Source organism: Emys orbicularis, chromosome 6, assembly GCF_028017835.1.
Source record: "Emys orbicularis isolate rEmyOrb1 chromosome 6, rEmyOrb1.hap1, whole genome shotgun sequence".
Classification (NCBI taxonomy): Eukaryota; Metazoa; Chordata; order Testudines; family Emydidae; genus Emys; species Emys orbicularis.
Window position 1 is genome coordinate 104,757,359 of NC_088688.1, and position 27,222 is coordinate 104,784,580.

General features: G+C 42.3%; 1 protein-coding gene across 2 annotated transcripts in view; it reads right to left on the minus strand.

The window, feature by feature from the left end:
- ADAMTSL1 (ADAMTS like 1) overlaps nt 1-27,222 on the minus strand; it is a 688,426-nt gene that overhangs the window by 85,775 nt on the left and 575,429 nt on the right. For both annotated transcript variants that reach the window (XM_065406494.1, XM_065406493.1), the window contains one exon: nt 19,807-19,936. In XM_065406494.1, coding sequence (XP_065262566.1) covers nt 19,807-19,936 — 130 coding nt within the window. The remainder of the gene's footprint in view (nt 1-19,806; nt 19,937-27,222) is intronic.

A 27,222-nucleotide genomic window follows, 5' to 3' on the forward strand; every position in this document is an offset into this window, starting at 1 on the left:
AGAAAAAGCAGGAGTTATGTGGATAATCAGTAGTATTTACAACCTAATAATAAAAAAGGACAAAGATCAGTGATAACATCACAGAAAATTATCATAGAATGTTATGGATAGTGTTGGTAGCATCACTATTATTACTAAAACTGCCTAACACTTCCCATTATAAGACCCTATTTTTTCAGTTGCTTATAAAACTGTCCCAACTTTTGATAATGTTCTTTTAATGTACGCATGTGTGTGTGTAATTTTCTAGACTTTTAAAATACTATTTTTCCACAGGACCCCTGCCTCATCAGTGCACTGGATGGACCTGCCCTGGGGATAAATCAAATTTGAGTGATGAAGAAGGCTGTTGTTTGTAGGAGCCCTGCTTCATTTGTTGCAGTAATTGGAAGGTGTGTAGTGAATGAGGCAGGGGATTTCAGGAAGAGAAAGGATGATCTTGTGGTTAAGGCAGCTGAATGATGCCCTAGGGAATTGGATTCTATCCCTGTCTCTGTCCCGGAGTTCTTAAGTGAAGCCAAAGAACTCACTTAAACCAAACTTCTCATAGGTGGTCACTAATGGTGTGTTCCTCATTTTCTGAGCTTGACTTCAGACCCTGGAGTCTGATTTGCAGAAAAGCTGAGCACTCACAGCTGCAAATGAAGTCAATGGGAGTTGTGCTTTGAACATATAAAATGCTAAATAATGCTACATACTCCGAAAAACCAGGATCTAGGGGTCTCAAATTGGGCACCCAAAATTAGGGAACCTTAATATCTGTGTGTCTCAGTTCCTCATCTGTAAAATGGGGGTAACAACTCCCCCTGCATCTCACAGGGGTGTTGTGAAAATAAATTTATGTTTGTGAAGCACTCAGATACTATAGTGATGAACACCGTAGTGAAGGCCATGAGAAAATTAATAATTCTGTCTTCAGAACAGGGTCTGAATAGTGTGCAGTAAATAAGATTTGGGGCCAGACATTTAACAATGGGGAGAAAAGACAATATCAAATAGCTGCTGATTAAATGAGCACCATCTATTCTGTGCATTCAATGAGGCAAGGATCCTGTGGAAAATATATCTGTATCTTAATGCATATGTCCAAGGGGGCTGAATTAAGGGTATGCAGGCAATCTTAATTCTGGCAGTTCCTAACTTTTGAATGATTGACTTTGCAATCTTGATAATGTTCTTTTAACCTGGTTATTTGCTGTGTAATTACATATGTGTCTGTCATACTGCAGATATTTCAAAGTCCTTTATAAGGATGAGTTAAAGACTGGTACTGCAGAATAGCTATATAGGCAACGATTATACTCTCCCAGCGCTAGCCTTGGGCATTAAAATCTGTTTTACCAAAATAGAGAATACTGGTTAGGACAAAGGGTTAACTCCTGTTCTTTCCGAGATATCATGGGATTTAATTTCCACTTGAGCCACCAGTGATAGGCACCTGATGAGTTTAGAGACTCATCTGAAGGATAGCCACTCTCATGACACTATGGTGAGAGTTGCTGTATTAGGGTTAGGTTAGATAGCACAACATCTCTTCACCGCATGGCTGTGGGCATAACTCAAATCCTGTTGCTAGTAACAGTACTGAATTATTATAATCAGTTAATGTCTGATTTTACAGTCACTTATACACATGAATAAAGTGTTTGCAGGATCAGGAACTGAACAGAGAGAGATTTGTTTAACTGGAACTGGTGTCTTAGTGAACTGACTGTGGCAGTTAGAATAAAATAACATAAAAAGCTATAAGGAATATTTATTCTTGCTGGTTGACAGACCAGCTGACAGTTTTTGGCTTTGTACTCTCTCTATTGTTTCCTGAAAGCGAAAGAAAAAGATTGCATGATCTTTGTGTAAAACACACTTTGTCTCTCTTTCTCTCTCCACCCTGTTGTAGGAGCAGCAGTGATCTGTATGCAAACGGCTATAGCTATGGGATGCACTGAAATGCAGATACTTGCCCTATCTACTTTGGAACACGAAATGTTTTGGGTAATTTTGGGTAATATTAAGGTTTTAATGCATTTGTTAAAACAAAGGAAAAGATCTCTGTTTGATACTTACCAATATGACTGGATGCAGTATGTTTCCAGCACTGTGAAACCAGACTTGTTAATTGGGGAAATAATTGTAAAAATAGCACATCAACAGTCTCTGGAGGCAAAGGTATGGAAGGTTAGCCCACTCCCCATATTACACATGGGATCATTCTGGCTGCCTCGGACCTCGAGCCAGTGGGCTGGGGAGGGAGGAAAACTATTGAACACTAGAGGTTGTACCAAATGGACTCCTCAAAAGTGGGTATGCCTCACCTTACCTGTTGCCCCAGAGCCTTGTAGTAAAGATGTTTCATTGGGATCATGTATGTGGGATGAATTGGATAATGACACCAAAGTATTGTACAATGAACAATGTGTATGTATCCACTCGTGGGAGGAAGTATTTTGGGAGGATGGGAGTGTTAGCAACCCCCCAGTAGATGAATGTAAATGCAATGTCAGTACTGTTTTTACTAGAAATCACACTTACTATTTACCGTGGCCAAAAAGGTCCCAGCTAACACTAACAGCTGAGCTGGCTGACTTCTCGATTGACCTTGGAATTAGATGGCAAGATCTTACTGATAGCCTAATTAAAAGCAAAGAAGTAACCAAATTTTTAAAACAGACAAATGAACAAGTAGGAAATCAGACTATTCTTATTATACATGCCAATGGGGACATGTTACGAATTGCCACTGCAGAGAAAAAAATTACAACCTACCACTGGTATGATATATTCTCTGAATGGTCCCCGACTACCACTGGCATCCTATCAGTAATGCTACACCCCTTGATAGTAGTCTTGATATTAAATTGCATTTGTATAATTGGTATGTGTGGCATGTGTTTTCAGATAAAAAGAATGTACGCTAAATTGAAATCACAAACACATGTTGCCTCACAGTACCTTCTCTTAAACAGGTTAAAAAGGTGACACTAACGATTATATAAATATCGTAGTGTCAAAAGGGGGATTATGTAGGGATATTAAAGAAGGTACTAACAGTGATTCCCCCAAGAGACAGTGACCCCCTCATAATTTGGCCCCCACACTTTAAAATCCAACAGTTTCACCAAGTACAAAAATCTCTTGGGTCTTCTGTTAAAACTTGTAAGCTACTGTCTGTAGAAACCATTGATTATGTCTATCCTGTGAAAGATATTTTACTACTATGTAAAACTTACAAACAAGTTAATTGACTTTGTTCTTGAAGTAATTGATACAATGTAAACAAACACTATAAGCTGTTAAGTGACTTTCACTTCATTTAACGGCTCCTAGGACAGACCCCCCACCCTCTGTGATTAAAGGGCTGGGAGTCTCAAATGAATTAGCACACACCCCGAAAGTGGTGGAGACAGTAAATTAAAATATGGTTAAGGTATGGAATGTATGCTGATGAATGCTTGATATACATGGATGGTTAGGGAGGTGCCAGCCTAGAAAGGAAGTATCCATCGGCCGAAGAATGTGTCAAGTGGATGACCAGAAAACCCCCGGAGGGTAAACTGGGATCCACCCCATCACCTGGAAGGATGAGAAACACAAACTTTGGACAGTGTGGAGCCACCAGGAATGTGCCACTTTAAACAGGAATGTGTGCCATCTGCTGATTGAGTCAGCAACAGCAGGATAAAACAGCTCCCATAGACTAACATAGGAATTAAATCCTATAAGAATGGACTCTCAAGACTGAGGACTTTGAGTCTCTCTGGTTCTGCTGCCAACCTCCAGGAGCATCAGGTGCATCTGACACAGACTCAGCTCCATCCTCATGACCAAGCTACCTGGCCAGTAACTTGGCATGAGCAACTTCTAGGCTGGTAACTATAACACCTATACAGAACTTGAATGAATGATTGTGTGAATGAATCTATCTATCTATCTATATATATATGTGTGTGTGTATAAGGAATAAGTAGTGATAGGAATAAGTAGTCAAACAACGTTGTTTACTTTTATCTTTTGCTTTATCATTATATTTACAATAAATGTGGCATCTTTGCCTTATCCCTCTTAATAAGATCCTGCTGGTTTTTATTCTATTGGTATAACAACCCCACACATCTGCCAGTGCCCAAAGTAACATCAATAAGTAGCAGCAGAACTGCAATGCCATTCCAGATTTTCCCACAGAAAACTTTGGCATGTGTGTGCATCAAACCATTAGGCTGTGCTTGCTCTAGGTCTATTAGTTTACCTGTAAGGGCAACGGCTTAAACAAGTAACCTCCCCAAAACCTCTCCTCACCCCACTTAAGTCCTGGAAAGCAGTTTTATATTTTAAACACAAATGAGATGCCTAAAAGATTTCAGCGACCATAGCTCACAAAGACCAGAAGCAGAAAGCTTTTGACCTTTGCATAGACTTGCACACATACTCCACACTGAACTTTTGAACTGGCTGAAGAAAAACTGTTAATACTGCTACAGAAAAACAAAGGCATTCAGAGATTGCTGAAAAGAGGAAGGGAAAACAGGGGGGGGAAAGACTATTCACAGTGCTTGATGTGGTTGGGATTTTTTCCCCCATAGTTACACTTTGCAAATGAGCATAAATGAAAGGAGGTTTATTTTCAAAGGTTCCTATGGAACTGCCGAGTATGCAGATGACAATCAAAATAATACATCCTGATTATTGCTGTTGCTAGGTTATGTGAAAAGTCTATGACAAAACTGAAACACACCTGATTTTGTATCATTACAAACTCAAAACAGACCAGTTTTCTTAAAAGTTTATGATCCTTTCAAATGAAGCCAGGCTCAATTTCCTGCAGATCTTTATTATTATTTAGTATTTGCTCTGCACTGACAATGCACTTGGAGCTGTACAGTACACAAAGACAGCCACCAGTCCTTGTATTGAACCTGGGCTGGTTCTGCAATGAAATGGTCAAACGGTGTAGCTTCCAATATGTTTTATTTTGAGGTTATGGGTTCACGTGTATGCAGCTTCAGAGGTACATTGGAATGGGACAAAATGTCCATTCAAAGCCCTGAAAATCAAAAGCACTAAGTGTCATGTAACTCTAATAAGTGTTAAAGAATAAAAGGGGAGTAGTGACGTATGGTGTGATGGATGTTATAAAGTCTGAATAATTACAATTTCCAGACAAATTATGTGCACAGAAAAAACATCCATTTAGGAAATCTAGAGATCAGCTCCTGCAAGGAGCTGGAAAAATAATCTGTAATGAATAATTTATTTGACTAATTCCACCTTTTTTTTCTATTTTTTAAATTATCCATGAACAGACTGATTTTCCTGAATGGATTCATTGTCCAAATTTAGGCCTGATCAAGCCAAGTACTTAAGTCTGTGCTTAACTTCAGGCATGTGAGCGGTCCCACTGAGTAAACTGAGGACTAGAGTGCTCAGCAATTTGCAAGAGAGAGAGAGAGAGAGAGAGAGAACAGGACAGAGATACAGACAACTCAAATCTAGCAGCAAAAGAGCGAATGTACCAGAAAATGCCTTCATTCTGCAAACCTTCATTCATAATTTGGGCATTAATTATACTATATTATTACTATTACTCGTAATGTGAAACAGGATAAGTAGTTTCTAAAACAGAAGCACTGGTAGATAGTAACTTAGAGCTGCTCTAAATTAAGAGTCTGATTCTGTAGCTGCTACACAGGAAAAGCTCCCAGAACAGTCAATGGGACTTTTGCCAGTAGTCCCTAAATCAAAATGTCTTCATCATGTTATAAGACAGTTTTAGTTGTGTAAGGGCCTATAGCTTGGAATGGGAGAGGACCCAAAGGTTTACATCCAACTCTTAAGTTTTACATAACCTAATATGGAAGGTTTTAAATGGCCTTTTAAAATAATTTCAATGAAAGCATGTTGTTTTTTATTTTTAGAATGAAAGAAAAGTAACAGAAATTATGGCCTTGCAGTACTTGATTAAGGCTCAGGACATCTGGGGTCAGTTCCTGGCTCTGCCACAAACTCAGTCTCTGACTTTGGGCAAATCATCGAAGGCATGATTTAGTAAAACACTTCAGCATGTACTGTACTTTAAGCATGTGACTAGTCCTATTGACTTCCATGGGAGTACGCAAGTGCTTAAGTGCTTTGCTGGTTCAGGGTCAACTGTTCTGTGCCTCAATTCCGCATTTGTAAAATGGGTACAATGATACTTCTGTTCTTTCACCCGTTGTCTGTCTTAAGACTATGCTCTTTGAGGCAGGGACTGTTTCTGACTACTTGTTTGTACAGTACCTAGCACAATGGGACTCTGATCTTGATTGGAGCCTCTAGGCACTACAGCAATACAAATAATAGTAAATAGTTAATTTTGTTAATAATCCTCTATTCACCATAGTGATTGGTGCCAGTATAAGGTCCTAGACAGAGACATAGATCATAGTTTTAAAGATATGGGAACTAGAAAGTGATGATAGCTATTAACTAACTATTCATGGAAGGTGAAACTGACAAATCTAGTTTCACTGTCAAAATTGGGCCCAAAAAACTCTAGACTTCAGACACCATGGTGATAAGCACAGTATAGATAGATTAGATAGGCAGAAGTTTAAAAATGTGAAGTGCCTGCTCCAAAGCCTGTTTGAGGCCAATGGAAAGAAGTCTTTTGAATCAGGCCATAAATGAAAAGCAGAAATGACGAAAAAACAAAGTAGATTTTAAAACATTCTTATAATCGAGATGTTATAAGAAAGGAACAATTTGAAAGATATATGATTGTCATCTTGACAGTTTCCCTTCAAGTAATGCCAAGAAAATTGAACAGCACATGAGAAAAGCAAACAGTCTTCTACACAAAGATCTCCCAGCCCAGTTAAAAAAAAAAAAAAAATTATCATTTTACGTAGTTAAAGCCATATGAAAACGATACAAGAGGACTTATTTTTAAAATAAGCATTCTTCAGTTTGGAGTGAGGTCTATCTGTGAGCCTCTTACCTCTTAACATCTGGCACCTGCAAATAGAAACCCTCCTTATTGTTCAGGGGCTGCATGGCAACAGTGTATATTCACACACATCAGAGTGAATTAATCACATATTACATCAATACTGGGCCTTTTCTCTCTGCCTCTCACCCTACACATCCTGCACCAGACACTGGAGACAGAGGATCTCTGATGGGATGCACACATCCTTTTGATTTCAGTTCCAGTGCTCGATTTGTATTTGTGGCAATGCAACCATTCTCTGTGTGCATATATGCTTGTTGGACACTTGGTTATAACATCCGCCATGGGGTGAATAAGTTTAATCAATGTTAGATTTTAATTGCTGACAGGAAATCCAAGATCCAATTGTAAACCTACCAGCGTTAATCCTGAAGAGCTGGTACTGCTGCCTCCTGGAAGCAGCATCTCCACTACTGACCATCCTGATTAGCTGATGTTTTGACTTTTTGATGAAAACTAAAATATTTCAGGTAAAATTTTATTGGATGAAAACAAAAAATGTAAATTTGGACATGGTGCCACAGTACATTATGGCAATAGTAGTTCAGGTGCCTTATGCTCCTATTTCTCTTCTAGAGACCGAGCTCCTTGGCTGGACTACATCTCCCATGATGCACCATATTCTCCCCTCTTGCTAGGCTACCATATTGCATCATGGGAGTCCCTAACTATAATGCATCATGTAATCTGGCTGCAGAACATAGACAGTAGAGGAAAAATAAGTACACCTCTACCCCAATATAACGCGACCCGATATAACACGAATTCGGATATAACGTGGTAAAGCAGTGCTCCGGGGGGGCGGGGCTGCACACTCCGGTGGATCAAAGCAAGTTCGATATAACGCGGTTTCACCTATAACACGGTAAGATTTTTTGGCTCCCGAGGACAGGGTTATATCGAGGTAGAGGTGTATGAGGTTTCTGAACCACAGTTCCCATGAGACACTGTGGTGGCATTTTAAATAATTTTTTTCTTCAATTTTTAGCCAAAAATGTTTTTTTAAGACAAAATTAAAAAACCCCAAACCATTGGGGATTTAAAGCAGACACTTTTGTGAAAAATATTATTTTATTTGAAGACACAATTTTCCATTAAAAACCGTACAGATGGAAAAAATTTGACCAGCCCTAGTAGACATCTCTTTTTCCAGTGTAAGAAGCCAAATAGATGGATGCAGTCTAACACACAATGTGGGTTTCCTGGTGGACAACACCAGAATTGCACACACTACATGGACCACAAGGGAATTTGCAATAGAAATATAAGCTCAGCAAATTACAACAGTGAGAGAAAATGGCAACCGCATAGTTACCACACAGAGTTTTGTGACCCAATATAACAATTGAGGCAGTGAGGTATGATGGTGACAAGCATGATAGAAATAGGTAGACAGATTACATTAAATAGAGACACCCATCTTGCTGATTCAAATCTAGGCTCTCACCCAAAACAGCAGTGATGGAAAGTCTTTCCCATTAGAAGGCTGTTCAGTGGTATATGTGAAATACAATAAAACCTGGCCTAATATCTTTCATAAAAACATATTCCAAAAGGTTTACATAATTAAATAATACAATTATAAATTAAAATGCAAAACAGTAGCAGAGGGGGAGAGAAATTAGTAGAAATAGGAGCAAAGATGGAGAACTGGTGAAGGAGAGTTACGGAAGGCGGTTACTACAGATGACAAGAGCTGCACTTGGACCATCTGAATGAAGGACAGAGACAGCTAGTACAGGATGAGTGTAAGGTACAGGGATGACAGAGAAGGGCGCAAGGCCTGTGAGACAGAGCAGAGGGTTTTAAGGTGAAGGGATGGTCTAAATCCTGTTTCCTAGTGGAAAAATGTCCACACCACAAAACCTATCATCCTATTAGCATTCTTGTTCAGAGTATAAACAGAAAGGCTACAGATTGAATGGACACAGGAACTGTGAAGCACACTACTGTCCTAGAGGTGGTTCCTCCAGGAATCAGAATGAGGAAGTTTGCATGGTTACTGCCCACATTGTATATGCTTTTTGGTTGGAATGTGGATTTCAGCTGCCAAAACTGTCAATCCAATTGATATCACCCATGGCAGGGGTCTTTCAGGGACTCCATCTCCTTCTATGGTGGTCAAATAAACCAACACCTTTCCCCTGTACTAAATTAACGTAATCTGGAAAAAGTGAAAACGCGCAACACAACCTCACCTCCCACTTTAAAATGACTATTTGCAAAACGATCCATTTTTAGTTAACATTAGGGCAGCCAGCAAAAAGTGAATTGACAAAAAGACTGCAGATACTAGAGGGCAAATGTGTATGAAAGTGTTCAGTCGGTGGGGGAGACGTGCAAGAAACTGATTTCCTTGTGATGGAGAAAAACACATTTTAGAACCTGCAATGAAATGTTTTTAAAATGAACAATGTACCCTGTGTCAGCTTGAATTGTCTGTGAGCTGCATGGGAAAAAAAAATAAAAATCACAGACATAGCCTTGACTTCATAACCTGAAAGATCAATATTCATCAACATGAGATTTTATTCCACGATGTAACAAGACACTCCTCGAGTTGAAGGATGCCTGTGCTGAAATGGAGTCAGAGAAAAAAGGAGAGAGAGGAGGTGTTACTGAAACAAATGAACAAAGAGAGTAGATTCACGAATGAAACAATGTTGGAAAAAGTGGTCTATGGATTGAAGTAACTCCCTGTCCGGTCTCACTTCTGCAACCAGCGCTGCCACTTAAATGGCAGATAATGCAACTCTTGGTGACCCTGGCTGGCAGCATTACAGAGATAATATTTGCACTGGGATGAACTGTTCTTGAACTATTTCCCTAGTGTATCAGGCACAAACAGTTTCTCTCTCAATTTCAGGCATGCCGGTCTTTTTGCACATTTATTTCATCATAAAAATATTTTTACAGCATTGGAATACCAAACCTCTGCTTGTATTTGAGCTCCCCATCCTGATGCCTCTTTTGCAACATGGTGGTAGTGATGCAGCATAGAGGCTTGTTCCAAAATCATGTCCAAAACCAGTGTTTTCTCTTTAATTCTCCCTTTGAGATAATGCTGCCATGCCGGACTAGTACTCTGTTTAGTAACCACTTCAGTCTTTTGGAATAGAAATTGATTTTCCTCATCATGGCATACAGAGATCGAAACACATGTGTGCAGCTGCTCCAGATGCAGAGAGCCAGATTGCAGTCTCAGTTACACCGCTATAAATCTGGAACTAGCTGATGAAATCAATGGATATATAGCGCTTAAAATGAGATCAGAATCCTGCTCAGAGGGTCTGGAAGCAGCAGCTTTAATGGTATCCAGGATGATGGCAGCAGAAGTATCATTATGAACATGAGTAGACTTATGCTGAGGCACTTCTACCAGATGCCCTGAAATTAGCCTTTTAGGCCTTGCCTACACACAAAATTTGTATTGCTTTAACTATATAGGCATAATTAAAGTGGTATGACCCAGCTAATGTGTGGATGCAGTTACACTTGTATAAAAGTGCCTATTTCCACATGGGATGGGGAATAAGCCATATTGGCATAAGCCACCTTTATATTAGTATAACTGTGTTCACACTGTACTAGTAGTATAACTATTTCGGTAAAAAAAATTCATATCCCTATCCAACATATTTATACCAGTCCAAAATTTGTGTGTATCCCACGGGATGTGGTATTATTGTGTCAGTGGACATGGGGGGGGGGAGGGGTCCTGTGGGTGGGACACAAATTTAGGTGTGGACTCATGCAAGCCTGTGGCAACTAAAGTTGACTCCTGCCAACAAAACTCTGTAGTGTAGACCAGGCTTTTAGAGAATTAGACGGTTCAAGTAACTGTAATGAAATATAAAGCCTTCACCTCTGTGTAAGTGGTTCAAATATCTCTCAAGGATGTTAATAACCAAAAGTTGTTAACGTCTGCTGCTATTCAGAGGTCTGTACGAAGTGAGTTGGTCTTAGTTCTGTCCCTACTGGCAACAGTGCACATGACAAAAATCTACTACTACAGTTGAACCTTTAGGTTAGCAGAGAGGCCAAGGACTTAATGGGAATGGAGCCTGAGGAGCTGCATCCTCATCCCTAGTGGAAAAGAAAGTTTGATGGACACGTGTGGGGAAGCTAATCCTGCTACTCCCAGGCTGTACCTACTTTGTGGATACCAGGGCCGGCTCCAGCATTTCTGCTGCCCCAAGCAAAAAAAAAAAAAAAAAAAAAAAAAAAAAGCCGCGATCACGATCGGCAGCAGCAATTGGAAAAAAAAAAAGAAGCCGCGATTGGCAGCGGCAGTTCGGCGGCAGGTCCTTCGCTCCTAGAGGGAGCGAGGGACCTGCCGACCCCAAATTGCCGCAAGTGCCGCCCCTCTCCCTTGGCCGCCCCAAGCACCTGCTTGTTAAGCTGGTGCCTGGAGCCGGCCCTGGTGGATACAGAGCACTTTGTTTTTATCAATCTGGAACTTTTCGTGGGAAGGTACTTCACTCCAAATTCAATTACAAATGAAAATCAACCTGTTTCCTCCCTTTATTTGATGAATAAATGTGACTGACTGAATTAATTATACAGTTCCTTTAGAGTATTTCGGGTCTGCTTTTATTTGTTCTTCTAATAGAAGCTACCTGTTTTCATTAGTAAATCTTTATTGATTCCACAAATATCAGACACTCCTCAACTTACTACAGCAACAAGATGCTTTAACAGAGTTGTGATTGGAAGATAACATGATGCTAAATAAAAAAATAAAATAAAATAATGGAGATATCCTATCTCCTAGAACTGAAAGGTCATCAAGTCCAGCCCCCTGCCTTCACTAGCAGGACCAAGTACTGATTTTGCCCCTGATCCCTAAGTGTCCTCCTCAAGAATTGAACTCACAACCCTGGGTTTAGCAGGCCAATGCTCAAACCACTGAGCTATCCCTCCCCCGAGTAAATGCTAGTATACCCTACTTCATGTTAGGCATCACAGTGGCATACTGCTGTTTTTTTTTTTTTTTTTAATTAAAATAGTGGTTTCACAGTCAGATAAACCAACTGGGAGATCATGTAAGGTATTTTGCAGAATAACGCAATAAATGTGAAATTAACAAAGGCCATTGTTGTGCAACGTATTGGACTTAAGCAATTTTATTTTTGGCTTGAAAGCAGAGACTCCCTCTTTAGAGCCATGGTTGGGAAATCGTTCCTTTTGTAGTAAAAAAAATGTGAATTCCTTCTACTGAGGCAATTAAGAGGAAACCAAGAATAAGTGAAAATAGAAAATGGGAAACGGAGAGCACAAGTCTTTCAAATATTGAAAAATATTATATGGCAGCAAGTATTTGGTTCTGATTAAATGGGCACTGGAAAAGAGAGGGGTGGAGGGAAATCGACTGAAGCAAGCTGGCTGCAACCAGGAAAACAACAGTGCCAGGAAAAGGCAAATGAGGAGAAATTTTCCTCTACATGGCTCACAAAGACCCTACCACCATGTAAGCACAAACTCATCACAAACTATTCTATGAGGAAAAGTATCAAATTATACTCCAATTTGGGGATGTACTAATGTCTGTCAGTGCCAAGGTTTGTGACCATGAGACCTGTGCAGAGAAAGGCATCTAACTAACTATCTGGTTCTCTGACTGAGAAGGGTAATCTGATGTCCTTAGACATAAGAGGGAAATATGGAATGCCCAGAAGTCATTTTCAAAGATTATTTAAAGATGTGCTCTAATATTTCACAAACATATTGGACTATGAATTGAACATGAGCTGAAGTGAAGGAGAACATCCATGGGTAAAAACCTATATTATTAAAGAACCAAAATGGCCGAAGAAAAGATGAATATTAATCTAGAGGAGTTGGATTGAGGAAAAAAATTGCAAGGGAGTTTCTAAAACTGTTTTATTCAAACAGACAATTTGGAAGTTGTTGCATTATTGATGTGTAACCTGACTCTGTGGTAGAAATCTTAGTGCTGGAAATGAAGTCTCTGTCTGGGCATGATTGGGTAGGCGTACTGGGACTGCTACAGAATAAGATGTACAAGAGTACATGTTTGATATTGAATCAAAACTGATGGCTATGAAGCTACTAATATATCCAAGTATAGCTGGGAAGGTAAATTTAAAAAATGAGCAGCTTTGGGGATGACAGGCGCTTGGCATCTTTTGGACAGCCACTTAAGGGGATGGCACCCTTGAAACCAGAAGGGTTGGCAACGCTTGCAGAGATTACAGAGAAGATAAATGGTTCTCCAGGTCACAGACTTATAGATTTTAAGGCCAAAAGGGATCATTAGGATGAGTTAGTTTGACCTCCTGCATAGCAAAGGCCATAGATCCTCACCAAGTGATTCCTGCACAATGCCCAGAACTTCTGGTTCAACTAGAGCATGTTTTAGAAGACAGCCAATCTTGACTTCACATGAGGGAGAGTGCACCGCAGAGGTGCTGGAATTAGGGGTGCTGCCACACCCCCTTGCTTGAAGTGGTTTCCATCATATACAGCAGGGGTCGGCAACGTTTGGCACGCGGCTCGCCAGGGTAAGCACCCTGGCGGGCCGGGCCAGTTTATTTACCTGCTGACGTGGCAGGTTCGGCCGATCGCGGCCCCCACTGGCTGCGGTTCGCCGTCCCAGGCCAACGGGGGCGGCGGGAAGCCGCAGCCAGCACATCGCTCGCCCGCGCTGCTTCTCGCCGCCCCCATTGGCCCGGGACGGCGAACCGCGGCCAGTGGGGGCAGCGATCGGCCGAACCTGCCGCGTCAGCAGGTAAATAAACAGGCCCGGCCCGCCAGGGCGCTTACCGTGGCGAGCCGCATGCCAAACGTTGCCGACCCCTGATATACAGGGTTTACATGTTGGTTCAATGGCTCTCAGCACCCTCACTCTACAAGTTATTCCAGCACCCCTGGTGCACCACATCCCTTGGTATGTTGTTTCAATGTTTAATTACCACCTGGCCCTACTAGACAGTGGCACAGAGAGACAGTGAAGACAGGCAATGCATGACATAACTTAGGCTTTTTCTGGGAAATGGCTGTAATGAGAATAAGAACTGGTATTTCCTGCCAGTGGCGCTGTATTGTCATATCAATGTACCAATGATAACACAACAAGAAATCACAAGTCACAATTGTTTTTCAAGAAACAGACCAAGAGGCTTCAATTCAGCCTGGCTGTGTAGGATGGGCAGGCTTCTTATGCTCTCTCCCACACACTGAGCACCTGTGTATGGGTCAGAGGAAGTACCTCAGGGTTTGACCCTTAATACATGCTTAATTCATTTCAGTGTCTAGGTGGAATTCACTTATAGTAGGTTTGGCCCACAAACAATCTGACACCTCCAGGTCCCCAAACAAAACAAAAAAAGTAAATTCTGTTTTCACCTGTATAGTCTGAATTCAATTGGGAAGTGAGAAAGAACAAAACGGGGGGAAAAATACAGCATCCAGCAGAGAAAACAATACATTCAAATGTGTCCTATGTTAGACAAAAATAGAACAGGCAGCATCAGAGGGAAAAAAAGAAAAACGGAGGTGGTTACTGAGCATTGAGCGGGTGCCCAGCCTGGCTTATGGTGCCTTGATACCTCAGCCATGTATTGGGTCCATCAATTTGCTCTTACAGTCCCTTCTCTGTTCTCATTAGAACTACCGTTTTGAGAAAGAGGAGGTAGGGAGAGGTGGGAAAGAAAACCTTGTGTTATTCCTGGAACGATGTGCTTTTTCTTCACTGTTTATCTGTTCTGTACCATTCAGCTGTTCTTTATTGCACAGGAATAAAAGTTTAGTTTTGAAAGTATGTGAGAACAAAGCTGCAGAAATTGCCTGGAATTTCCTTCTTTTTCAGCCATCTGGCTTTCATTGCTTTGCTTCTCTCCCCTCCTCCACACACGTTTACCAAATCTTTTCAACACACAGTGACCAAGCTATTGAGCAGTTATAATTAAGAACACAGCCATGGCACACTCTTTCTTCCTTTTGGTAGTGCTCAGTGGTTTATCGTGAGCTGTTCATGCCATAGCAGTTATAACCAAGGGTGACTATATCTGATTAAAAGATGACTGCCTTTGTATTTTGGGCGGGGGAAGGAAATGTTTTTAGACATGGGTCAATTTTGCTGTCAAGAAGAGTGAAGACATCACTGGAAATTAATTCTTCAGACTAGGTTTAGAACAATTTAAAATACAAACATAGCAAGCAGAAGAAATGTGTGTTTTTCTCTCTCAAAGAATCGCTCTCCCAGTGCAGTGGGAGGGAAAAACTTTATTTTTAACTGATGAGCTATTCTGAATCTACTACTAGATAGATCTATTCTATCTTCACTAATCAATTGCTTACAGCTTGATTCTGCACTCCTGTTACACCTGATTTTCACTGATGTGTGATCAGAATTATGCCCTGGGTGTATCTCTGTTGTGTGCACTCAGAAATAACAAATAAGGATACCTTAGTCTAAGGACAGGCCATTCTATTCTGTTAATTTCTAATACACCAAAAACCACAGTATGGAGGCACCAAGTTCAAAAATAAGAACTGCCAGTGTCCTCTACATTCCACCATTCCTTGTTTCAACAGCTATTATTTATGGGGAGGTTTTGTTTAGCTGTATCCAAGAGAAAAGTCATTGGGCTTTTCTTCTGCCATTTTTCTTGAAGAAAAAACTTCCTCACAACAAAATCCAAAACCACGGGACACTCAGCTGCTTTGAGGTTTGAACAAGGAAACAAAACCAGTCAAGTTTTGTGTGAAACTTCTCTGGGTTCTGAAAATCTTCTGTCTAAACTCAAAACAAAACTTTTTGTTGACTCCATATAGCTGTGAATTTTTGAAAACTTGAGTTTTGTGGTTTGGTTTTGGTTCCTCACCAATAGATGTATTCACAGTGTAAAGGTTCTAAGATAGCAGGCCAGATTTACAAAGTTCTTTAGGCACCTAAAAATGAGGTGCCTGGTAGTATTTACAAAAGCAGCTAAAGCAGGGCAAGTGCCTCATTCTATTGGGAGTTAGGGGCCTAACTCACTTAGGTGCTCTTATAAATCCCATAAGTCTGCAGTCCTTCAGCCTACTCCCCTGATCCTGACTTAGGGAAAAAAGTTGTCACACAGTAAAGATCCCTTCCCCGGGCTATCTCAACTGCCCAAGAAAAATGATGGAATAAAATGATGGAATAACAAATAGAGCGAAAGCCATTCTTTTCAATTCCTCCTGTGGTAAGTAATTTTCTGTTTTGAGAGGGTCTTCTTAAAAAAATGGCCAATCATAAAAATCTTCTAGAATTCCATTGTCCACTATTCTTGCACATACGGTATGTAACAAATAAGGCTGGTTGTTGCCCTGGAAAAGCTTGTTTTTAAGCCTTATGCCTGGCTGGAATAACCCTTCGAAAAGCTATGGAGATTGCCATTGGTAACCCGAGAGTGTCTGTAGCAGAGGTAAAGCCCTTAAGCCTACAAATGTTCTCACTCTTAAACCAACAGGAAGTTCTTAAAGTGGATTAGACTCAAAATGTAACCATGTTTTGTCCCTTTGCTGGCTGAATCTCCACTGAAGCAGTTTCTCCTGACTGCCTAAATAAAAAGGGAGGGAATTCTCATTTTATAGGGCAGGGATTCTCAGAGTTTTTCACAGTGTGAACTACAGTCTAGTATCTTAAGGGCCACCTGCCACCCCATTTGCTATGTCCACTCTCTTCTTATTCACAATAAACACAATTACAGCAGTCACTTACATGGCACAGTCATATTAGGAAATAATTCAATACATTTTTAGCTTCTTTTAATGTAGTTTAGCAGCTGGAAACAAGGAGGAAGAGCCAGCACCACGAGACGAGCCAGCTTTCCCCATAATTCATCAGCAAGAATACTGGGAATCATGGATTTCGGTTTGGGAACCTCTGCCGCAGAGGCCTCAAAGCACTAGAGGTGAAATCCTGTCCCCAGTGAGGTCAATAGGAATGCTCCCATTGACTTCAGTGGGGCCAGGATTTTACTCTAGATCAGGGGTCGGCAACTTTTCAGAAGTGGTGTGCCGAGTCTTCATTTATTCACTCTAATTTAAGGTTTCACATGCCAGTCATACATTTTAACGTTTTAGAAGGTCTCTTTCTATAAGTCTATAATATATAACTAAACTATTGTTGTATGTAAAGTAAATAAGGTTTTTAAAATGTTTAAGAAGCTTCATTTAAATTTAAAATGCAGAGCCCCCCGGACTGGTGGCCAGGACCTGGGCAGTGTGAGTGCCACTGAAAATCAGCTCGCGTGCTGCCTTTGGCACACGTGCCATAGGTTGCCTACCCCTGCTCTACATTGCCATCAGAACTCCTGGATCAAGATTTCTTGAGTTAAGATTCTGAAGGATCTTTCATTAGGATGATAGGATTAAAAAGCAAACAAACCTTTTTGATGTCATGTGTGCCCCTTTGGAGGCTGCGGACTGTTGCTATTAATATTACTTGGTAATTTATATTTATATAATGCCATTAGTGTAATGGCACTTTGTAAGCGTCTAGGAAACAAGGCTCCTGTCCTAAGAAACTTAAGGCATGATTCTCATTTACACAGTAAATGTAATTAATGCCTACCTTAAGGCCCCTTTACATTGCCAGAATTGAGTTCAGAGGCCTTAGCCCAAAAGAGAACCAGTCCCTTACAATCTAACCTAGATATACTTATCCAATGGAGCTATGCCACTACATCTACCACAACTGCTGTGGATCTGTCCTATTATACATACCACAACAGGTGACAGTTCAACTGCAAAGCAGTGCTGACAGCAAGAGAGAGGAGATCAGTGTTGGAAACTTTCATGAAATCATGTGTTAAGGGGGGATTTCAAAGGAGAAAGGGAGATTGATTGGTGCATGAGGTGTGGGAGGCTGCCCCAATCCAGGGGGCAGTATAAAAAGTTACAAAGCCAAGAGTGCAAGGTGGGAGGTAGGCTGGAGAAATGCACAGGGAAGGAGGGTGGGGAGAACATTTAGTAAGAGGTCGGAGGAAATGAGAAGAGAGACATATGTATGAGCAGATTGGATCTACATACTTCCCTTTCTCCCACTCCCACCCTGACCTTCCATCAAAGGAGAGTTAGATATGGCTATGTCTGGAGAGGGGCAAAATTGCCACCTTTAAGTCTGTTACTTAGTGGCCAGAGAGGTTGAAGTGTTCTCCTACTGGTTTTTGAATGTTATGATTCCTGATGTCAGATTTGTGTCCATTTATTCTTTTGCATAGAGACTGTCCGGTTTGGCCAATGTACATGGCAAAGGGGCATTGCTGGCATATGATGGCATATATCACATTGGTAGATGTGCAGATGAACGAGCCCCTGATGGCGTGGCTGATGTGATTAGGTCCTATGATGATGCCACCTTTTCATGTTCTCTGTATGTATATATATCTCCTTACTATATGTTCCAGTCTATGCATCCGATGAAGTGGGCTGTAGCCCACGAAAGCTTATGCTCAAATAAATTTGTTAGTCTCTAAGGTGCCACAAGTACTCCTGTTCTTTTTGCGGATACAGACTAACACAGCTGCTACTCTGAAACCTAAATCTACTGATATACCAGCATAACCATACACCCCTGAGTATACTACTCACACATATAGTACCATACATGTGCATATGTAAAGGCTAAGAGATTGTCATTTGCACCAGTGCCCCTTTTATACCACTCCGTCTATATAAAGGGGCATTAAAGTGGGCTTATGTTATCTTTAAACCCATTTTAAGGTCCTTTACATTGCCAGAGAAGTGTAAAGCGGCTTTGATGTAAAAAGAATCAGGCCCTAAATAATTACAAACATATATAGTACATTCACATACATAATACAGTATAATTACCTACAGACCTGGAAAGGCCTAATCACATCTAAACAAAGCCCTAAGAATCTTTTAAAAGCCATTTTGCTTCATGAGTGACAGAGATATTATACCCTGCCTTTTTCCTGGAAATGGGAAAGTGTGCTAGCTAGTTAGGGTGAGGGTTTTCCAAAGCATCCTCCACCATAGTATCTAAGCACTGGGAAGAATAGGTTCTGGAGGACTTTTGAGGGCCAAGTGGATTGAGAGGAAGGAGGGCAGACAATGTGGGCATCCAAAAGCTTCAGGTAAGTTTGGATAAAGTTCAGACGAACAACCAAACATTTGGATGCTTATCTGATTTAAATGTATGAGCCTTCTGAGATATGCCCCTCCATTTTAGCACGGTTCTGTGACTCTAAGCAAAATAATACTATAAACTGAAAAAGTTATAATACATTACACTGTGTGTTTCTGTATTGTGGATATTGTTTAAATAGCTTACACTGAAATCACCTCATGATAGTATATTTGATTTGTTTCTGCTGTGGTATCTTTAAATCCCATTGAAAAATCTTCAAGCAAAGCTCGTGATCTTGAGCCTTCCATCACCATGTTACACAGCTAATAATTTTTTAAAGCCAGTAGGGACCATTAGGTCATCTAGTCTTACCTCTTGTATAACAAAGGCCATAGACTTTCATCCAGTTAAATTCTCTCTTTTCACTTTACAACAATTAAAAAGAATCATGTGGGATTGAAACAAAACGTTTAGTTTATGAGGTGCCACTGGGCTAAAAACCTCAGGCCCTGATACTGTTCTCAGTTATACTCATATACACATAGAATTCCAGTGAAGTCCAGATTCACACCAGCAAATCTGGCCCCAAATGTACTAGTTTCATAGACATTTAAAACAGTTTTAAGTGGGAGTTTGGGACATTGCAAATTAGTTTCAAGCATCAAATAATAACTATTCCTCTCCTGCATGCACAGGAAAGCATGTGCTGCTGAAGGTAAGGATATAAGCCGCCTACCTTGGGGGGCAGGGCTCCAGATTACAGGCTTTCAGTAGCTGTGGAGGACGGCGGCTGGTCACACACAGAGTTTCATCTGCAATCTCTCTTGTCTGTTTGTTCAAGCAAGTCACGACAGCCTCCTGGACACCTGCATACAACATTCCGGTCAGGACTCAGTGCATAGAACCCAAGGGGTGATGAAGTGCAGACATGGCACCTGCAGAGGTCCTGCTAAATTGCTGTGGGGGCCTCTGCACATGAGAAAATACAGTTTGATACTCAGGACGATCAATGGAGCCAGCTCAGACATTGCTGACAAACCTGCAGATGGGGGCAAAGGGAGGGGCTCCCACACCTGATGAGCTGATTGACATGCTAGCGTGAAGTTTTGCTGCTCATGCTCTACAGCCATGTAGTGTGCAGGGCGAGGTGTTCCATGCTGACTGGCAGCTCAATGAGGACACTAACTTGAGCACCTAAAGACTAGGAATGTCTCTCCTGGCATGTTGGCCCTGAATGACTGGGGTGAATCACAGGCCTCCACTCCCTTTTGTTTTAACAGGAAACCTCCACCTACAATTCCTGTAACTCTCCAGAAACAAACACGCCTCTGGCCACATTCACCATTGCCTCTCCTTTCCTCCTGTTCCCCACCTACCTGAAGGTAGGGTGACCAGATGGCCTGATTTTGTAGGGACAGTCCTGGTATTCGGGGCTTTGTCTTATATAGGCACTTGTTACCCTCCACCCCGGTCATGATTTTTCACACTTGCAATCTGGTCACCCTACATGAAGTTCCAATTAAATAACTAAAAAGGAGGCCCCAGCTTTGCTTCAATCAGCCATTGCTGTCAATCTCATAAGAAAACTTTATGTAGGTGACAAATTCCTTGGTCCCCCACCTTCCACAAGTGTCACTGAAACAAGCAGAAGCACAAAACAAATGTCCTTCTAACACTGAAACAATGAATGCAACCATACTGCATACCGGCCAAGGCAGCGATGTGATCATTCAATTAAGAGTGGGCATGGTGTTAAAGATGGCCCATTTATATGTTATATTTTAAGCAGCAACAGGATTGTTCTAGGTGCACAAAAAAAAGTGATATAATATTCAACATTTGTGAACAATAGCTGTTGTCAGACTGCCGCATCCAGAGACTAGAGCTCTAACTTGCACTCCCCTAAATCCAGCGGCGGCTCCAGGCACCCGCGCTCCAAGCGCGTGCCTGGGGCGGCAAATCGCGGGGGGCACCCTGCAGGTCCCTGCGAGGGCGGCAGTCAGGCAGCCTTCGGCGGCATGCGTGCGGGAGGTCCGCTGGTCCGGCGGATTCAGCAGTGGGTACGCCAAAGCCGCGGGACCGGGGACCTCCCACAGGCATGCCGCCAAATCCGCGGGACCGGGGACCTCCTGCAGGCATGCCGCCAAAGGCTGCCTGACTGCCGTGCTTGGGGCGGCGAAAAAGCTAGAGCCGTCCCTGCCTAAATCTAATCTGGACACTGGTCATGCAGGGGAGTAAGGCACCTTGGAGAGTTGGAATGAAGGCAGGGAACAGAGCAGGAGCAGCTGTGGGAACTAACCAGGAGGAAGTATAGTCCTGTGATTAAGGTGATGGACTGGAACTCAGGAGTAAAGCTTGGTGAATAAAGCATTTTTGACTTTGCTGGACATTTCAAAGAATCAAAAGAAATTTGCTTTGGATCAGGCTGCAAATGATTTTTTTTTTTTTGGCAAATTGAAAAGTTAAAAAAAATTGTGGGGCAAACATAATATTTTGTTTTGCTTCCAACCATTTAAAAACTTTTTACAATTTTTAAAAATAAAATGGAAATTTTGAAACAAGTTGTTTCAAACAGAAAAATCAAAATATCTATTTTTGAAGGTTTTTTTCAAAATGAACAATTTTGTGAAATTTACATAAACTCACAAAATATTTTGGTGTCACCAAATCTGCATTTTTCACCTAAACAAATTTTTGGATGAAAAATTTCACCCAGGTCTACTCAGGAGATCTAAGTTCTGTTCCCAGTTCTGCCAGCTTCTGACTGTGCTTTGTGACAAAGTTCCTCCTCTACCTTGGTGGGTCCTGAGCTTATTGGCGGATTTGCTCACCTCAAAGATTTTCCCCTCTGGTGCAACCCACAGTCCAGGTCAACCCGGGCCCGCCCTCTACTCCGGGTTCCAGCCCAGGGCCCTGTGGATTGCAGCTGTCTATAGTGCCTCCTGTAACAGCTGCATGACAGCTACAACTCCCTGGGCTACTTCCCCATGGCCTCCTCCAAACACCTTCTTTATCCTCACCACTGGACCTTCCTCCTGGTGTCTGATAACGCTTGTACTCCTCAGTCCTCCAGCAGCACACCCACACATTCTCAGCTCCTTGCGCCTCTTGCTCCCAGCTCCTCCCACGCGTACCACAAACTGTAGTGAGCTCCTTTTTAAACCCAGGTGCCCTGATTAGCCTGCCTTAATTGATTCTAGCAGCTTCTTGATTGGCTGCAGGTGTTCTAATCAGCCTGTCTGCCTTAATTGTTTCCAGAAAGTTCCTGATTGTTCTGGAACCTTCCCTGTTACCTTACCCAGGGAAAAGGGACCTACTTAACCTGGGGCTAATATGTCTGCCTTCTATCACTTCCCTTTGTTTAGCCCTATGACCTCACTCCCGTTCCTGTTTTTTTCATTAGTTGTCCCCCATATTTATTTGGTATCACGGACCTGTGGATCCTCCCCTTAGGCTGGGGGGAGGTCCTTTCGCAGTGGGCAGGCTTCGCCCGCCCACTTCCTGGATACCAACAGGATCACTCTCCTATAGCCATCTGGCCTGACCCTGTCACAGCTTTTAGGCATGACAGTTTCTCTCTCTCTCTCTCTCTCTCTCTCTCTCTTTACCCAAGTGTAAAATGGGGATATTAGTATTTCCCTATCTCACAAGGATGTAGTGAGGTTAAATTCATTAATGCACGTGAAGTGCTCAGATATTGCTGTGAGAAGCACCAGAGGAAAACCCACATTTTAAAAAAATCCATGTAAACTAATTTACTGTTTAAGCCCCTTGAACATGTCCAATACAAGGGTTCATGTAAGTTGATGATTTGCATATGTTACCTGGATAACCCAACCCTCAGTAATTCAAGGGAAATCTGAGCACACTTTCTATAATCATGACTTCACTTAACTGGGAAAAGTTTAGCTAGACTTGTCCTTTAATAACTGGTCCACCACCACCACCGTAATCTGTTTTCCAAAACACCCCAATCCCCTGAAGATGACAACGTTCACAAAAAAGTGTTGGACAAGCTTGAGTAACTATGGGAAAGCAGCAAGAATAATATTGCTGTGTGTATAAACAGAACTTGCAATACACTGTGTTATTTTTGAAGCTAAAACTGATGCCACTAGGAAAACAACAGCACAATATTATTCACCAATATGCAACAACTTATAATAGTGCTACTGGAGTGCAGTTTGTTCAAAGTCATAGATCTTCCTATTCATGGATCTATTGGCCCTGCTTCTCTGTTCTCTGCTCCCAACATACACTGCAGGCTGGGGTGGTGATAGCCCCATAAAGCACAGCTCTATAGTATGCAGGGGATATAGACAGGAGTGGGCTGCTAGAGTGGTGCACATGCCCATTCCAGGTGTGCACAGGACTTCAGGAGCTACACCATTCCCAGGTGTTCAGGTTGCAGCCACAGTGAGCTGGGGCAAGGGGAGAGGGAAGGAAATCCGCCTCTTACTGAATATTTACATCACATGGGACACTACTGAAATCCCCAAAGTCAGCCAATATCATTGTGGGTTTTTCCCCCTACCAGATGACCCAGAGAATGGTATTTATAAACACAATATTTTGTTAGTGGGACACTTAGAATCATCTTTGGAGGCTATTCTATTTGATTTTTAAAAATAAAACAATAGCTGATTGAGAGATTAAAACAAATGTCAGTGATTTATTTGTATGAAGGGAAACCAAACAAATTCCCTACATGTTCCCTACCTCTAAATGTTCAATAACTTTCTAACCAGGTCACTTTTCTGCTGAATGCATTATCATATGTTCTAAAGAGAACACTGTTTAGACCATCCAAGGGTGTTACAACTACTGTCTGAATAGTAGAGAAGGTTTTCTAATCAAAGTAAAGCATCATTGTGCTCAGGACACTGGGCAGTTCTTTGGGGTGGTTCCTTGTACAGACTTAACCGTACAGAGTGTATTATTTGAAAGCAACAATCAAGGTGAGAAGGGGCTGCCAATCAATGCGGATGGAAACCAGAGAAAATGGTTTGTACCACCTCCTATGAAATGAAATCAATGAGTTTCACAGAGCTCTCTGACAACTGGCTAGAGCAGAGGTGAGCAAACTACAGCTCGCGGAACCATCCTGCCCAGCCCCCGAGCTCCTGGCCCAGGAGGCTAGCCCCCGGCCCCTCCCCTGCTGTCCCCCTCCCCCGCAGCCTCAGTTCGCTTGCTCCGCCGCCGACGCAATGCTCTGGACGGCGGGGCTGCGAGCTCCTGGGGCAGCGCAGCTGCAGAGCCCAGCCTGACCCGGTCTCTGTGCTGCATGGTGGCGGTGGCGTGGCACGGCTCCAGACGGGTGGCGCGGCTGTAGTGCTGCCAGCCACCAGTGCGCCAGGCAATGTGGTAAGGGGGCAGGGAGGTTGGATAGAGGGCAGGGGAGTTCAAGGTGGTGGTCAGGGGGCGGGGGTGTGGCTAGGGGTCAGGGGAGGAACAGCGGGTTGAATGGGGGCAGGGGTCCCGGGGGGGGCAGTCAGGAAGGAGGGGGGGTTGGATAGGGTGGCAGGGGGTAGACAGAGGCAGGGGTTCCGGGGGCGGTCAGGGGACAGGGAGAAGGGGTGGTTGGATGGGGCAGGTGTCCCGGGGGGGCCGTCAGGAATGAGAGGAGGGGTTGGATGGGGTGGTGGGGATCCGGTCAGGGGACAGGGAACGGGGGTGTGTGGATGGGGCAGAGATCCCAGGGGGGGTGCAGATAGGAGGTGGGGGCCAGGCCACAACCCCCTTCCCTAACCAGCCCTCCATACAATTTATGAAACCTGATGCGTCCCTCAGACCAAAAAGTTTGCCCTCCCCTGGGCTAGAGATAGGCCTGGACCACAACTGTGATAGGAAATACCTTCAAATTTTCAGATGTAGATTTTGCAGCTAAAGTCCATCTCTACTATTTATTTTGATCTGGTAGCTTCAGTACCTCGTTGTGGCTTCCCTATGTAAGAGTTTCACAAATAAATTGCTGTCTAATGTTATGTGCAACATAAAAGTGTTAGCATTTTCACTGTGCTTGCCTTGGATTTGTAATCCACAAGTGGTCTAATCCTGAAGGTGCTGAGTCTAATCCCTCTCCCCAATCCTCCCTGCAACTGAGGAGTCTCTACAGCTCTCAGGATCAGTCTCTTAGGCTACTCTTTACTGTACAGTATTTTTTTTAAACTTCCAGGCCCTGTTTGCATCTCCTCCTTGCTTATTCAATCCATCTAAATTGTCTCTCAGTGTATGTCCAGTAGCTTTATTGTCTATCCTGCAAGGATACCATCCCACTCATTAGAAAGCTTGCTAACTTTTTAAGAGATTCCAGATTTTATTTCAAAACAGTTATGTCAATGAAGGGTGAAGTGTTTGAAACTTACTACTAAACATCCCCTACCCATATGCTGTAACGCTGACAGCAGGTTTCAGGGGGTAGTTCATTTGTATTTTGCTGCAACAGGCCATTGCAAATCTAAAGTCATGTCAATATCAAAATATTTAGCATGAACTGAGGACATATTAAGTAGCATGTTCAATTACAGTTGACTGGCAATGCCAACAGAATGTTTAAATTAATATTCCAACATATACACTATCATAACAGATGTACCCAAACATTCAAGATGTGTTGGATGCAATCTCAGAACCTTCCAATAGGAACAGACTCAGTTATTATTTATTGCTTGTATTTGCCATCTAAGATGCCTACAAGCCAACAGCATTATGATAACTTTGTAAGTTGCACCGTACAACTTCTAGGGTTAAACCCTCCCCCTGCTACACAGACACATATGGTGGCAGAAGGGGTGTAAGAAGTCAAAATGCAGTGTGGAAATTGTGGTGCTCATGATGTGGACTGGATACAACATCTAGTCATAATGCACAAACTTGAACTGGCATTTCCCCCGCCCTCTCCTAATATGATGGGACAGGCACCAGAGACACAGGGGTCATGATTATTCAAGCAGGGAGCATGGCTAGCACTCAGTCCAGCAGACATGATTTCTGACACCATCAGCAAGTGCAAACAGCAAATACATGTCACAGCACAGTATGCTGGCCCTATTGTTAACACCTTGCAGGATGTCTCTTGCCTGCCCTGTACAGGTCTGGCTCCCAGGCTGACTGCATTTTGCTGCCACAGGGAGGATTTGGATTTGGTCTTGGGAAATAAAAAAATCTCTATCTTTCTAATGAAAATGAAGAGCTCCCAAAGGAACGCATTGCAAACTGGAATTTTTTTTTTAATTGTTTTTATCTCTATGCGTGAAAAGCTGATTTCTCAATATAAATGTTATAGGCTAAATTCACTGGTGTGATCCTACTGATGTGAGTTACCACAGTAGTACAAAAGAGCTGGAAACCTGGTTCAACTGGCACTAGGGGGACTCTCCGAATATAGGGGATTTCCAGTGGCACAGGACCACCATAGTGGCTCTAACATGACCTGCCATCTTGTCTGCCAGCATAAGTGTTGTGGAAAACGGGGGTGGTGGCTAAGGAGCCCCTGAGTCCATCTAGTCCCTGGCTGCCAGATTGACTCCTGAAGGCTAGGGTCATAGGGTACAGCCTGCAGTAACTCGTGCCAGGAACCAAACAGTCTTCTGGCTTGGCCCAGCATCAGGGGAACATAAAGGTGGCTCAAAACAACTTTTGCCTGCCCACCTCTCCCCACAGTCTCACACTTAAGTGTGTCTCAGCAGGCTAAAATAAACTGTCCCTATATTTTGGGTAGGCCAATGCATGTAATTGAAGACAAGTTTTAAATCAATACAAGAACCATTGCTTATGTCCTCCAATATTCTTCTTCCATTACCTGTCAGAAACTGTGCAGGAAAGTACTAATAAAAAAATAAGAAAAGGCTGCTCCTTCCACTTTCCAGAGGACACTTGATTGAGGTTCACTTCTAAATATTATTTATCACACAACATTTCACCATAATGAAGCTGTCCTGCTTCAAACTGTTTTCTTTCAAAATACCTATCAGTTCATGAATCGGAAATTAAAATGTAACAGGGTACGGGAGTGGGACATGAATCTAAGAAGTTTAAATTCACTTTCAATATACCATCAAATGGGATTTTCTATGTTTATATCTACCAGAATAGCATAATTGTTACATGATATTTGATGACAGCTCTGGGAAATGCAGCCACTAACGGCAGA